The sequence below is a fragment of the Suricata suricatta genome, chromosome 1 (genome assembly GCF_006229205.1).
Source record: "Suricata suricatta isolate VVHF042 chromosome 1, meerkat_22Aug2017_6uvM2_HiC, whole genome shotgun sequence".
Taxonomy (NCBI): Eukaryota; Metazoa; Chordata; class Mammalia; order Carnivora; family Herpestidae; genus Suricata; species Suricata suricatta.
In genome coordinates, this window is record NC_043700.1 from 37,876,736 (window position 1) to 37,889,989 (window position 13,254).

Genomic DNA, 13,254 nt, shown 5'->3' on the forward strand with positions numbered 1-13,254 from the left:
ATGAGGTTGTCTGCGCAGGACAATGTTTCCATCACTTACAGAGTTACATTTGGTATGTCAAGAGGAGAGAACACAATCCCACAGCAACAGCCATTTAAAATAAAAGAAGACAGCCACAAGGATTCATGCAGAATATTTTAAATATTCCTGTTGAGCAAAATGATTGAAGTGATTTTTCTTCAAGGACGATGCTCCACAATATCCTATATGCATCCTTTGAAAATTTAAAGATCCTGGAATAGCGTCTTCCACGCGGGACATCTTGAAAGACAATATTTTGGTTTCAGTGAGTTACACACCAGTCCTTGTTAATTTAATGGGTCTGTTTACAGAGTATGGTAGTTTCGTTCTTTCAATTTGCAGAATTTATAGAGAAAGAAAATTACAGCCTGCACACCCAAGACGAGGACAATTCCTCCGATGAAACTGGCTGCATCAAAGGTAGACTTTCGCCCAAGTTGTGAAGTCGGAGTTAAAGTGGTGTTAGTTGTACCTGATGTAGTAGTTGTGGTGGTAGCTGTAGAAGAGGAAGGCAGAGTTGTGGTTTTAGCTGTAGAATTGGTTGGCACTGGAGTGGGCTCAGATCCAGAACAGGATTCTGTGTTATTCACCACCTGGTAATCACTAACTGTTGAATTATGGGAACAGTAGTTTTTGTCTACATTCTATCCAAAAGCAGGGAGTAGAATCAAGGCTAGCATTAAAACAGGAAACACAGCTGTTGAGGTTTTCACAGATATCTTGTGCTGGCGTGGGGACCGGCGTTAGAGTCGTCACCGGCTTGGGAACTATCTTGGTGGTCGCTGAAGTAGTAATTGTAGTCTCGTTCGGGCCCTGGGAGGTGTTCTGAGCCACAGCCAGCACACAGAGCGCGGCCAGGCAGGCGGGGGCCCAGGGCAGCTGGCGGGAGAGCCCCGACATCACGTCCTCCACGCTGATGTTCCGGCGAAAGCTGCGACACACTTGGCTCTGTCAGTCCCTCTCAGCTTCTGGCATTTTAAATGACTGTTAGGGACACCTAACAGTTACAAGTTGATCTTTACTTCCTACTTCATCTGCTTAGAAAACCAAGCCAAACCATGATTTCCTTTTTAGAAGTGTTTGCTGGAAACATTAGGCCCAGGATGGGGATGGTGAGCCACGCATGGGAAAATCAAGATAGAGGCTAAGGAGTGAAGGAGCAGCAGGGCTGAGGCTGGACATTGGTCCAGACACCCATTGGCTGAGGCTTACCATGAGGATAGGCAGTTTGATGTCAAAACGTCTCCCACAAAAAGTCTCTCAATCCCAGCCTGTTAATGGAAATACTCTCCAAAAGTTTCCTTACAGACCCTCTTCATTGCCTCCAAAGTGGAAGGATCTATTTTATTACCTTTGTTCTACAGAGAAGCTTGGTAAGTGATCTATCTGCTCATTCATTCTCTTGAATTCCCATATAATATCTTAAGGTAGATAAGGGACTTATTGGCCTATGGCTCTAGGTGAAAATTAATGTCTTACACTTATAATGTCTGAAAACCACTGATCTAGTCCATCCCCCTTATTTTGGAGAATGTCTTACATCTTAAAATGTCCAAGAACCACTGATTTAGTTCATCCCCCTTAGTTTGGAGACAAGATATTTCAGGCCCAGTCTAAACACTGATGTGCCTTAGACCTCAGACCACTTCTCTTTTCCATCTAAACTCGAATCTCAAGACGATCTCATCTTTCATCATGGCTTGAAATAACACCAAGATACCAAATTCTTTAATGAGGGTCTACATGATTTCTCCACACTGATCTCTTTAACCAGGTCAAGCGAGCTCTTGCCTTTGTGCCTTTATACTAGCTGTCCCTTCTGCTGGGAACACACTTTCCCCAGTCATCCACATAGCTCCCTCCTTCATTCCTTCAGGTCTCTACCAATAGTGCCTTTCAGAGAAGCCTTCTCTGACCACCTCTATAAAAAAATAATTCCCACCCTCCAAGCCTTCCTCACCTCCCTTATCCTGCATTATTTTCCTCCATAGAACTTATGACCATCTGAGCTCATAGATGTGTTTGTTGTCTGTCTTCTGAATCCAGAATATAAGCTTCCTGAGGACAGGGATTTTATCTATTTTTTCACTGTGTTTCCAATGTCTTTTAACAGTGCCTAGCATAGAGGAGAAACTCAGCATAAGTTGGTTGAATAAATACACAGATCCTTTGTCTTTCTTGCTATCATTTGAAATGAAGCAATGTAATCTGGGTAGTGTAACTGAAATTTTCCTTTAGATGCTCTAGAATAGCTTGTATTATATCATCAGTATGCACACCAGGACTATACCTCAAAAATTCATCATGGCTTCTTGAAGTCTCCACAGGAGACTTCATGCATGTCCCTGCAGACCAGTCAGGGAATTGATCTCTAGCAGAGATCTACTAGATCTACTAGAGTCTACTAGAATGAGCATTTCACCATGTCTCCATCTCAGGCCTGTGATCACTCAGAACCTTCTCTTTACGGCCTCATATCTTATGCAATGTTTTCAAACTTACTGTAGGTCAAATACTACTATAGTTTCCAAATGCCAGTCTATGCCCTATTTACTGTGAGGAATGTATGATACAATGACCATCTAGCATGATGGAGAAAACAGACTTGGCCTGTAGGAAAAAATCTCATGTCTGGGTAGATGTGTGGAAGATCTGAGCACCCAAAGGAACTCCTGGCACAGTGGACATGGATGGCATAAGAGGCTGCTCATCCTGGAGAGACAGGTTCACAGAAACAATGAACGCATTAGGAACTTAATCTGAATTCACTATTTCTGCCAAGTTAAATGCTTCATTTATTGTGCTCTGGTGTTATCTCTCTTTCAGATCTTCTGTGAGGAGTTTAGCAGATATGTCTTGGCAACTGTTCTTTCCGTGATACTCAAGACTTTTCCAACTCCAGAAAAACAGGTAAAGATGAATAGCTATGCTCACAAGCCTTTTAAGACAGATTTCACATTTTGCTGCTTTCATTTCTGCATGAGACTAATATACCCATTTGTGAAACATTAGCAGAAATGGCTATGCCTTTAGCCCCCTGAAGACAGAACGTAAGTCTTTACCTGGTGAAATCCATATGCCTTCATACGACTGATAGAATCTGCCAACATTTGTTGAATGTTTCTTGAGGAACTGGAGAGTGACTAAAAATTAAATGAAACATGTTTTTATACCATTTAGAGCTACAGTGCAGTTTCAGTAGATAATCTGTTAATGCTTGCCTCATTTCAAAGTTCTCTAACTTGCCCCACTCTCATAGGTGGATTCACCAAGCCTTCCACCACCACTTAAGTCCCTGGGCTAATAATGACTGAGGCAGCAGGTATGGAAGACCTAAGCCTCCCTATTCGGTAGGGGATTATTGCTCAAGAACCTGGAGCTGGTGGTGGTTTGCTCATGACAAGCGGGTTTCTCTTTTTTGTTCCCAGCTGGCCCCGGGCCCCTAGAATGACTTCTAGACATCACCATTACTCCTTAAATTCTCTTCTTCTCTTAATCCCTGCTCTACATCATACCATTTTAGTTCAGACCAGAGAAATGCTTAGTCTCTGCCATTTAACTGCATATGCCTTACTCCCTGTCTAGGACTGGAGGCATGACTGGAATATCAGTTTGGTGCCTGGGAGCCCCGCGCACATTCCCTGTCTGGTCACTCTCCTCCCCTACCCACCTCTCCTGCCCCTGTTACTGAGCCCAGTATCTGGGTTTCTGATGCTCTAGATGGATTTCCCAAGAGGCAGCTCCTGCCAACGGGGTTCCCAGATCCACCACCCGGATTCCCTGGTGTCACGCCCGCCTGCCACATGCCAACTGCTCTGGCATTGTGACTGAGCTGGCATATAACACAGAGTGCCTCTTAACACCAAGTGAGTTACACAGGTCCCTATTACCCTGTCCCTGGCCTGATGTAGAGTCTGAACCAAGTCCCAGTATGAAAAGCCACATGTCCTATATAGCTCACTAGAGCCACCTGCAACCCATATCACCATGACTTATGTGCCCTGTGGCTGAGGACTCACTCCTGGATTTTGGTATCAATTAGAAATTGTCAAAAAATTTTCAGAAAAAGGTTGGTACCAAGATTCAGTGTGGAGCACAGAAGACACTTTAGGGTCATTACTACGTCATGTAATAAACTAGTGTGGCTACTTCCATTTTGTCCCTTATCTCACAGTAGCTACATTGCTTGCCCGGTCCCCATCTCTGACCCCACCCCCACCCCCACCCTGGCAGTTAGGTATGCCCATGGGAATAAATATCTCCCATTTGTGATTCCTGGTATATGCCATTCCTATTCAAGCCCTTAACACCTCCTTCACACATTCCTCTCCACTTCCCACTTCCCCCTTCTTTTGGGCTGAAATGGTGATGGAAGTCATCCTACTATAAAAGACAGCCTCAGTCCCTAAGTGACTGTGTGGACCTGAACCTCCTGAACCAGAACCCATTCTGGATGTTGTAAGTGAAAAAGATGAACTTCTGTTGTGTTTTGACCATTGCTTCACTGGTCTATTTGTTATAAAAGTTTCATCTATTTTAGTTGATTAAACTGGCCATGGCAATTACTAGTGGCACTCTACTAGCCCTCTGTTGGAATTTTTTACTAGTCGTGGGGGGTGCTATTAATGCTAATTCCACTGATGGCTACTAGTCATTGAAGGCCCATTATGACCAGGCACCATGTTAGTGACTTAGTAAGTATTATTTTTATTCCTCAAACACCTCGGATGGATGGGCAACACAATGCCCAACTATCAGAGGAAGAAACTGAACCTCAGAGGAGTTGTATAGCTTTCTGGCATCACACAGCTGGCTTGTGCCAGAGTTTATACTTCTCCCACTATGTCAACATTGCAATGATAGGAAATGAATTGTAGGTCAAAAGGTTTCTTTATGCTTATTATTTGGAAAAATAATGAATCCTATAGGTTTCACAATTGCTACCTACCATATTCTATTTTATTTTTTATTTTAATATTATAAAAGGATACATAACTGCTCTGCATCTAAAAAAGAATAATTGTACAGTAGCCAGTTCCTTATCTATGAACAGGTTAGAACCGTTCCAACAGATTTTATAGACATCTGTTCAATAGTCCAAAATGACTTTGAAGGGCTTGAACTTGTAGTCTCTGAATAACTTTCCATCATAAGGAATGTGAGCTTTAAAAACAGGCCCACTCTCCCTTTCTTCAATGAAATAAGATATGTGGGGCATCATTCTGCAAAAAGGATCAGTATCTTCTATGTTGAAAATTACGAGGAGGGCACCTGGGTGGCTCAGTCAGTAAAGTGTCCAACTTTGGCTCAGTCATGATCTCATGTTTTGTGGGTCTGAGCCCCACATAGGGTTTTGCACTGACAGTGTGGATGGAGCCTGCTTGGGATTCTCTCTGTGTCCTTCCCCCATTCATGCTCTCTCTCTCTCTTTCAAAATAAATAAATAAACTTAAAAAAAAAAAAGGAAAAGAAAATTAGGAGGCTGGCAACCGCCTTCCCTGTACGTAAGGTTCCAGCTATGAAACCGGCCACTCTTCGGCGGCCGGCCCTGGACAGAGGCAGCCAGCAGAGCTTTGGACTGGGCATTTACCAGCAGCACCTGTCCACCCTCAGCCTTTAAGCTTACAGACTCTCTGTTGTTTCCTTAATTAGCTTCAGGCTAACAGACATTGGACAGGTCTCTTCTAACATATATTCTCCTTTTTCAAATCTTTTTCCCCCATCACTTGCCAATTAACTGTCATCTGCATGGCACTTGAAGTATACCGTGTGAGTTATTCTTTGTGCCTTAGAATTATTTGTTCAATTGAATGATTCAACTTATACGCACATACAGCATTGTTTCCTCACCACTTTTTTTATTATCTTAATTTTTTCCTATATTATCTATCTACCACCAAGGGCACACCACCCCAAGATGGACTACACTGGGATAAAGGTTACTTTCGAGTTATAAACCATCAAAACCTAGCAGATTCAGGAAAAGCTCTTTATGTTCCCACCTCAACTACTTAAAAGAATTTATATAGAGGTCTTTTATTTAATGTTTCTTTATTTTTGAGAGCAAGAGAGAGCATGAGCAGGGGAGGAGCAGAGAGAGAGAGGGAAACACAGAATCGGAAGCATGCTCCACGTTCCGAGCTGTAAGCACAAAGCCCATTGTGAGGCTCGAACCCACAAACCATGAGATTATGACCTGAGCTGAAGTCGGACGCTTAACCAACTGAGACACCCAGGCGCCCCTGGATAGAGGTCTTGATCCAGGAAGAGAGCTACCATCAGAGATAACTCCATGACACTATGAACTAGGTATAGCACAGAGAGAGGAATATAGCAAAGCCTGTTTGGTCAATGTCCTCTGTGTCTCATTGTTTCTGAGTGGCCCAGCAAACATTTGTTTACCAAACATTTACTCTTTTTCATCATCCTGTGAATTGCAGAAAGTCCCAGACCCCTAGAGCCTCTTTCTCCTTAGTTCAGAATGATATATACACCACATTTTGCTTCACTGTCTTTGGAATTTCCATGTCTGTGTGGGTTTCTCATACATAGGAAATTAAACTACTTTGTCCTGGTAATCTGTCTTGTGTCACTTTGATTCTTAATCTGGCCAGAAGGACCTAGAAGGGCAGAGGAAACCCTTCTTCCCCGACACCAGCATTTCAACATTCCCACTGCTTCTGCACTTATCAGAAATGGTGAGGTTATTAATACTTTTTTTTAAATATAATTCAAACTTGGGAGTACCTGGGTGGCTCATCGGTTGAGCATCTGACTTTGGCTCAGGTCATAACCTAACGGTTCATGAGTCTGAGCCTCACATGGGAATCTATGCTGACAGCTTGGAGCCTAGAGCCTACTTTGGATTCTGTGTGTGTCTCTCTCTGCCCCTCCCCCACACACAGTCTGTATCTCTCTGTCTCCCAAAAATGAATAAACACTAAAAATAAAAAAAGATAATTCAAAACTAAGCACAGACACATGAACTAGACAATGAAACGGACATAACGCCTGGACTGAAGGGATGACTTGTGACCATCAGCACCATCTGCTGGTGCTGTCAGATTTCACATCCTGTCTGTCACAAGTTTTAGGTTCTGTTTTCAGTATACCAAAGCTCAAAGTTGGTTCTGGAGCAGAGGAGTCAGAGCATAAATAATTTCAATTAATTTAACAACCACCCAGTTAGTAACTACCTGATACTTCTACTGAAGTAGTTCTACATGTCTAAAATATATGGTAAACTCTAAAAATTATTCACATATACCAAGAACCACATATAAAAATTCTAGTTTTCAAGGTGAGACAAGATTTGCCATTATTCCAAAGCACTAACATAATATAAACAAGGCTTGTATAGAGCGGGTTCATTCAGATACACTTACCCGTTCTACAAATCCATGAAATTCAAGTTCAGTGTAGTAGACTGTATATATATTATATATATATAAATATGTAATATATATTTATTTTATAAATAAATAATAAATAGATAATAAATAAAAATAAAACAGTACTATCCAAACAGATTTCCTTTATTTAAAAAACAACCCAATTATTGGCTCAAAAGTGATGATTTATGATGCCAATACCAGATGGAGACAATCTCAGGATACTGTTGCCACTCAGCATTCCCAGAGTGAAGATGAAGAGGCTTCTTGGAGAGGGTACCATGCCTCCTCTGAAGCTTCCATATGATGTTATGTTCCAGGGAATATACTCTTTAATTATTCCTACTGTCACCCAAGAAAGAGAGGAAAACTACCCCTACCTGAATAATTTTTGCTTTGAAAGCACTTTCATGTCCAATACATCATTTGACCTTCATTATCAATCCTATAAGGGAATCAAAGCAGGTACTGTGCCTTTACCAAAGAGGGAAGGTGACCTGTTAATAGGGAGAAAAGCAGAAGCTGAAACCCATGTCCTCTCCATGTCTACAGCTCACTGCTTTGGTGGGGTGTCCCAGAGAGAATGTGTGCAAGCCACCGCAACCACCTCCCATTTGCTACATTACAGAGGCTTCTGCAGCTGTTGAAACTCTATAGGGGGAGTTAAAGCATTCTTATCTGCTTCATATCCCCTTTATTTAAAAATAAAAACTGCCACAGAATATGGCTCTGCAAAATAAAGTGAAACCTGAAAGCCAATGGCATCAGAAGGTAGTAGACTTCCTGCAGACACTGAGTCAAAATGGTCCCTCTAGTAAGTGCAGGCCCAACCAGATCTGGGAGTGGAGAGCATCTGTATGGACCAAAGGGTAGTGTGCGTGTGCATGTGTGTGTGTATACAAATTACTGTTAAACTTATAAGTATGGCAATTCAAATCTATATAAGCAATTGGATTATCAAAAGATACTATAGCAACATCAGTCAAAAGATACTATAGCAACAGCAACAGCAGTTTTATATGATTACAAATCATATTTCCCCCAGAGACTATGTGTCCTACGAGAATTATTCTAATTATATTCACTTTTAAAACTGATTTGAGGGGCACCTGGGTGGCTCAGTCAGTTGAGCGAACGACTCCTGATTTTGGCTCAGGTCATGATCTTGTGGTTCATGGAATCGAGCCCCACATCAGGGGCTGACAGCATGGAGTCTACTTGGGATTCTTTCTCTCTCCCTCTCTCTCTACCCCTCCCAAACAGATGCCTGTGTGCAAATGTCCTCTCTCTCATAAAATAAATAAACATTAAAAAATGATTTTAAAAATAGTTTGTTCTGCTTTTAACTTAATACTCATTGTGTTTAAAAGTATGGCTATGCAATTAATTAATTCCAAATAAACCAGAAAGCTCCAATAAACAGATTATAGCATTCAATTCTTATGGTGAAGATGAAAATGATGAATTAACAGGCTAAAATCAAGAGTTTACTTTTGAAAACAAATTACTAGGTTAAGTATTTAGCCATCCTGTTCTTATACCTGTTAAATCCATGGTATTCCTTAATGGATCAAAGGTCAGAATAATAGAGGCAAAAACCATGTCAGCTTCATTCACTGAGAGCTGAGGCCTCAGCAAACAGAACAGTGACTGGCACTTAGTAGGGCTCAATAAATATTTGGTGCATGAATGAACATACCATAGATTCATGAAGCACTTTCTCAATCATTAAAAAATATTCAGTCTAGTTTACATTATTCAAGAGAGACAATTAAGGTTCCCTGAAAATCGAAGGAAACTCACCCGTTTTGCTAACCAGGTCACTGGAATAATCAGATCATCCTATTTCCAGCCATTTTAAATAAAATTTCCCAATGATGATTGTAATATTAAGCATTTGAGCATACTGGGATTTAGCTTTTTCTTCCTAAAATAATGAGAGAGGCAAAATAATGAAACTGCTTTGATAAAGTTGTGAAGGAGAATAATATGGAGTGGAGATACCTTTCAAAGGCCAACTAACCTAACAAGATGAAAAATGGGACAATCAATTTTACTGTTGAAAATCTGGTACATGGTCCCTGTGGAATGATTTTACTGAAACATGAATTAGGACAATGGAGACCCTAGGGAGTCTTTCCCTACTTTGCTAACATTGCTCCTCGTAAAATCTATGCACAGTGACTACTGGATAGCTTGACTTCAACATACAGCAGACTGACCGGTGGCAAGATGGTGGAGAAGTAGGGAGCTCTATTTCCTCCGCCCATCCACAATTCTCAAACTGAGAAGAATTCAAAGGCACAGCTTTCTGATCTCCAAGAATGGGAGGTGCGTGCACAGACCCCTTATTGATAACAGCCTCATGGATGCCTGAGTGAGTGTGAACTGGGACTAGAGACTCTGGGGGAGGGAGAGCCCACCCAAAGCAGAGCCGGGAGAGAAAGTGCCCAGAAAGTTGGCACCAGGCTCACAGAGTCGTTGTCCAGAGGCGGCACAGTACTGTGCAGGGTGCTGCATGGGACAGCAGTGCAGGCTGGCGCAGAGCAGAGAGGAAGAGGAGAGACTGACATGCTCATAGCGTGATCTCTGGAGAAGGAAGACATCAGCCCAGAACTGAGAGCCGCTGGGTGCGGGGAGAGAAATCAGTCCCCCTCAGCAGGCTTGGACTCAAGAGAGTGGTGGGCAACACATGGTCTGAGGGGGGCTTGGGGCGCCACCATTCTTCTCCCTGCATCCACTAAGGCAGGGCCTCAGAGAGCAGCCCCTGAGACCCAAACTACCTACATCGAACCACGCCCATATGTGCTGGAGACCTGCTGTGTTTTTGCTTATTATTCCTATTGTTTTTAATTTTTTTTCTTTCTTTTCTTATTATTTTTATTTTTACATTTTTTCCCTTGCTTTCTCTTTGCTATTTTCCTATTTCCTTCTTTTCTCCCTTTCCCCCTGGAGTCTGAGAAAGACCAACATTTATGCACTGCTATGCTTAGAAAAACTCTTACCATCCAGATATTTTTTCCTTTTTCTCATTCTTATCTCCCCACTCTACAGGTTTTATGCTCTCAGACTGTCCTTTACCTTTGCCTGTCACTGTCTCCCCGCCTTCTTTTTTTCCATTCCTGTCCTCTCTTTTCTTTTGAGTTCCTTTCTTTCTTTCCCCTTTTGGTTTGCTTGTTTACTTGTTCAGTCAGTGCATTATGCTTGTGTTTCCTGTGTGTTTCTCTGTTTTCCTTTTCATGGCTACCTCAAGACAAGCCAAAGAAAACATAATGGAAAGTCCCAAATATCACTGAGTAGGGAAATAAATTAATCAGAGGCATAACAAGAGAAACTGAGAGACACAATTAAAAGAACAGCTCCTGAAATGACAGACCCTCGACACTCAAAGAGCCTCCTTCAATAGAGCAATACTAACAGGTGCACATGCAGAACAAGCTTTTAAAACTGACAAGACACAGAAAACTAGCCAAAATGATGAAACAAAAGAACACTCCTCTAAAGAAATTCCAGGAAGAAATCACAGCGACAGAATAGCTCAAAACAGACACAAGCAACATAACTGAACAAGAATTCAGAATGAATGACATAAAATTAATAGCTGGGCTTGAAAAAAGCATAGAAGCTGTAAGAGAAGATATTGATACAAAGACTAGGAACCTTCAAAATAGTTGTGACAAGTAAAAAAGGCTATAAATGAGGTGAATAATAAAATGGAGGCTACCACTGCACAGATTGAAGAAGCAGAGAGAACAGGTGAATTAGAAGACACAGTTATAGCAAAAGAGGAAGCTGAGAGAAAGAGAGAAATTGATATAGGAGCACAAAAGAAGAATTCGAGACCTGAGTGATACAATCAAATGGAACAATATCCATATCATAGGAGTTCCTGAAGAGGAACAAAGAGAAAAAGGTCCTGAAGGGGTGCTTGATCAAATTATAGATGAAAATTTTCTCCAATCTGGGGAAAGAGAAAGACATTGAAATTCAAGAGGCATATCAAACACCCCTAAGACATAACCTGAACTGACCTTCAGCACGATATATCATAGTGAAACTGGCAACATATAAAGATAGAGAATTCTGAAAGCAGTTAGGGATAAAAGGCCCCTAATCTACAAAGGGAAACCTATCAGAGGGGTTACAGACCTATCTACTAAAACTTGGCAGGCCAAAAAGGAATGGCAGGAAATCTTCAATGTGATAAACAGGAAAAATATGCAACCAAGAATTCTTTATCCAGTGAGCCTGTCATTCAAAATAGAAGGAGAGATAAAGGTGTTCCCAAATAAACCAAAGTTGAGAGATTACATCACCACCAAACAAGCTTTACAAGAAATCCTAAGAGGGACTCTATGAGAGAAAGGTAGCAAGGAATATAAGATACCAGAGACATCACTACAAACATGAACTCTACAGAGAATACAATGAATCTAAACCCATATTTTTCAATAATAACACTGAATGTTAATGGACTGAATGCTCCAATCAAACAACACAGGGTAGCAGAATGGATCAAAAACCAAAATCCATCTATTTGCCGTCTACAAGAGACATACCTTAGACCTGAAGACACCTTCATATTGAATGTAAGGGGATGGAGAAATATCTACCAGGCGACTGGAGGCCAAAAGAAAGCCGGAGTAGCCATACTTATATCGGACAAACTGGACTTTAAAGTAAAGGCAGTAACAAAAGGTGAAGAAGGACATTATATAATAATTACAGGGTCTCTACATCAGGAAGAGCTAACAATTATAAACATTTATGTGCTGAATTCAGGAGCACCCAAATACATAAAACAACTAATCACAAACAGAAACAATCTTATTGATAAGAATATGCTAATTGCAGGGGACTTCAATACTCCACTTACGAAAACCAGACAGAAAATCACTAAAGAAACAATGGACCTGGAACAGAAGAAATTAATAGAGATATTTAGAACTCTACATCCTAAAGCTAGGGAATTCACTTTCTTCTCGAGTGCACATGGGACATTCTCCAAGATAGATAACATACTGGGTCATAAAGCAGCCCTGCATAAATACAAATGAATTGAGATCATAACATGCACACTTTCAGATCACAATGCTATGAAACTTGAAATCAACCACAGGAAAAAGTCTGGAAAACCTCCAAAAACATGGAGGTTAAAAACCACTCTACTAAAGAATGATTGGGTGAATAAGGCAATTAGAGAGGAAATTAAAATATATATGGAAACAAATGAAAACGAAAATATGACCATCTAAACTTTCTGTGACGCAGCAAAGGCAGTGCTAAGAGGAAAGTTTATTGCAACCCAGGCCTATTTCAACAAACTAGAAAAAGCGCAAACTCAAAATCTAACAGAGCACCTAAGGAAACTAGAAAGGGAGCAGCAAGAGTACCCCAAACCCAGCAGAAGAAAAGAAATAATAAAGATCACAGAAACAAACAATATAGAATGCACAAAAACAACTGAACATATCAATGAAACCAAGAGTTGGTTTTTTGAAAAAAATAAATAAAATTGATAAACCTCTGGCTAGGCTCCTCACGAAGAAAAGAGACAACACCCAAATAGACAAAATCATGAATGAAAATGGATGTATTACAACTGATCCCTCAGAAATACAAGCAATCATCAAAAATTACTATGAAAAATTATATGCCAACAAACTGGACAATCTAGAAGAAATGGACAAATTCCTAAACGCACATGAACTACCAAAATTCAAATAGGAAGAGATAGAAAAAATGAACAGACCCATAACAAGTGAGGAAATCGAATCAGTTATCAAAAATCTCTCAATGAATAAAAGCCCAGGGCCGGATGGATTCCCAGAGGAATTCTACC

The 13,254-nt window shown here is 40.9% G+C and overlaps 1 protein-coding gene and 1 pseudogene across 2 annotated transcripts in view; both read right to left on the bottom strand.

Annotated features, from left to right (window-relative positions):
* Positions 1 to 13,254, bottom strand: part of SH2D4A (SH2 domain containing 4A) — a 72,962-nt gene that overhangs the window by 28,141 nt on the left and 31,567 nt on the right. Inside the window, exon 5 of one of the 2 annotated variants that reach the window (XM_029936866.1) lies at positions 3,084 to 3,164. The exons of the other annotated variant lie outside the window; for it this stretch is intronic. Coding sequence (XP_029792726.1) covers positions 3,084 to 3,164 — 81 coding nt within the window. The remainder of the gene's footprint in view (positions 1 to 3,083; positions 3,165 to 13,254) is intronic. 2 annotated transcript variants of the gene reach the window in all.
* On the bottom strand, positions 312 to 921 carry LOC115289583 (annotated as a pseudogene).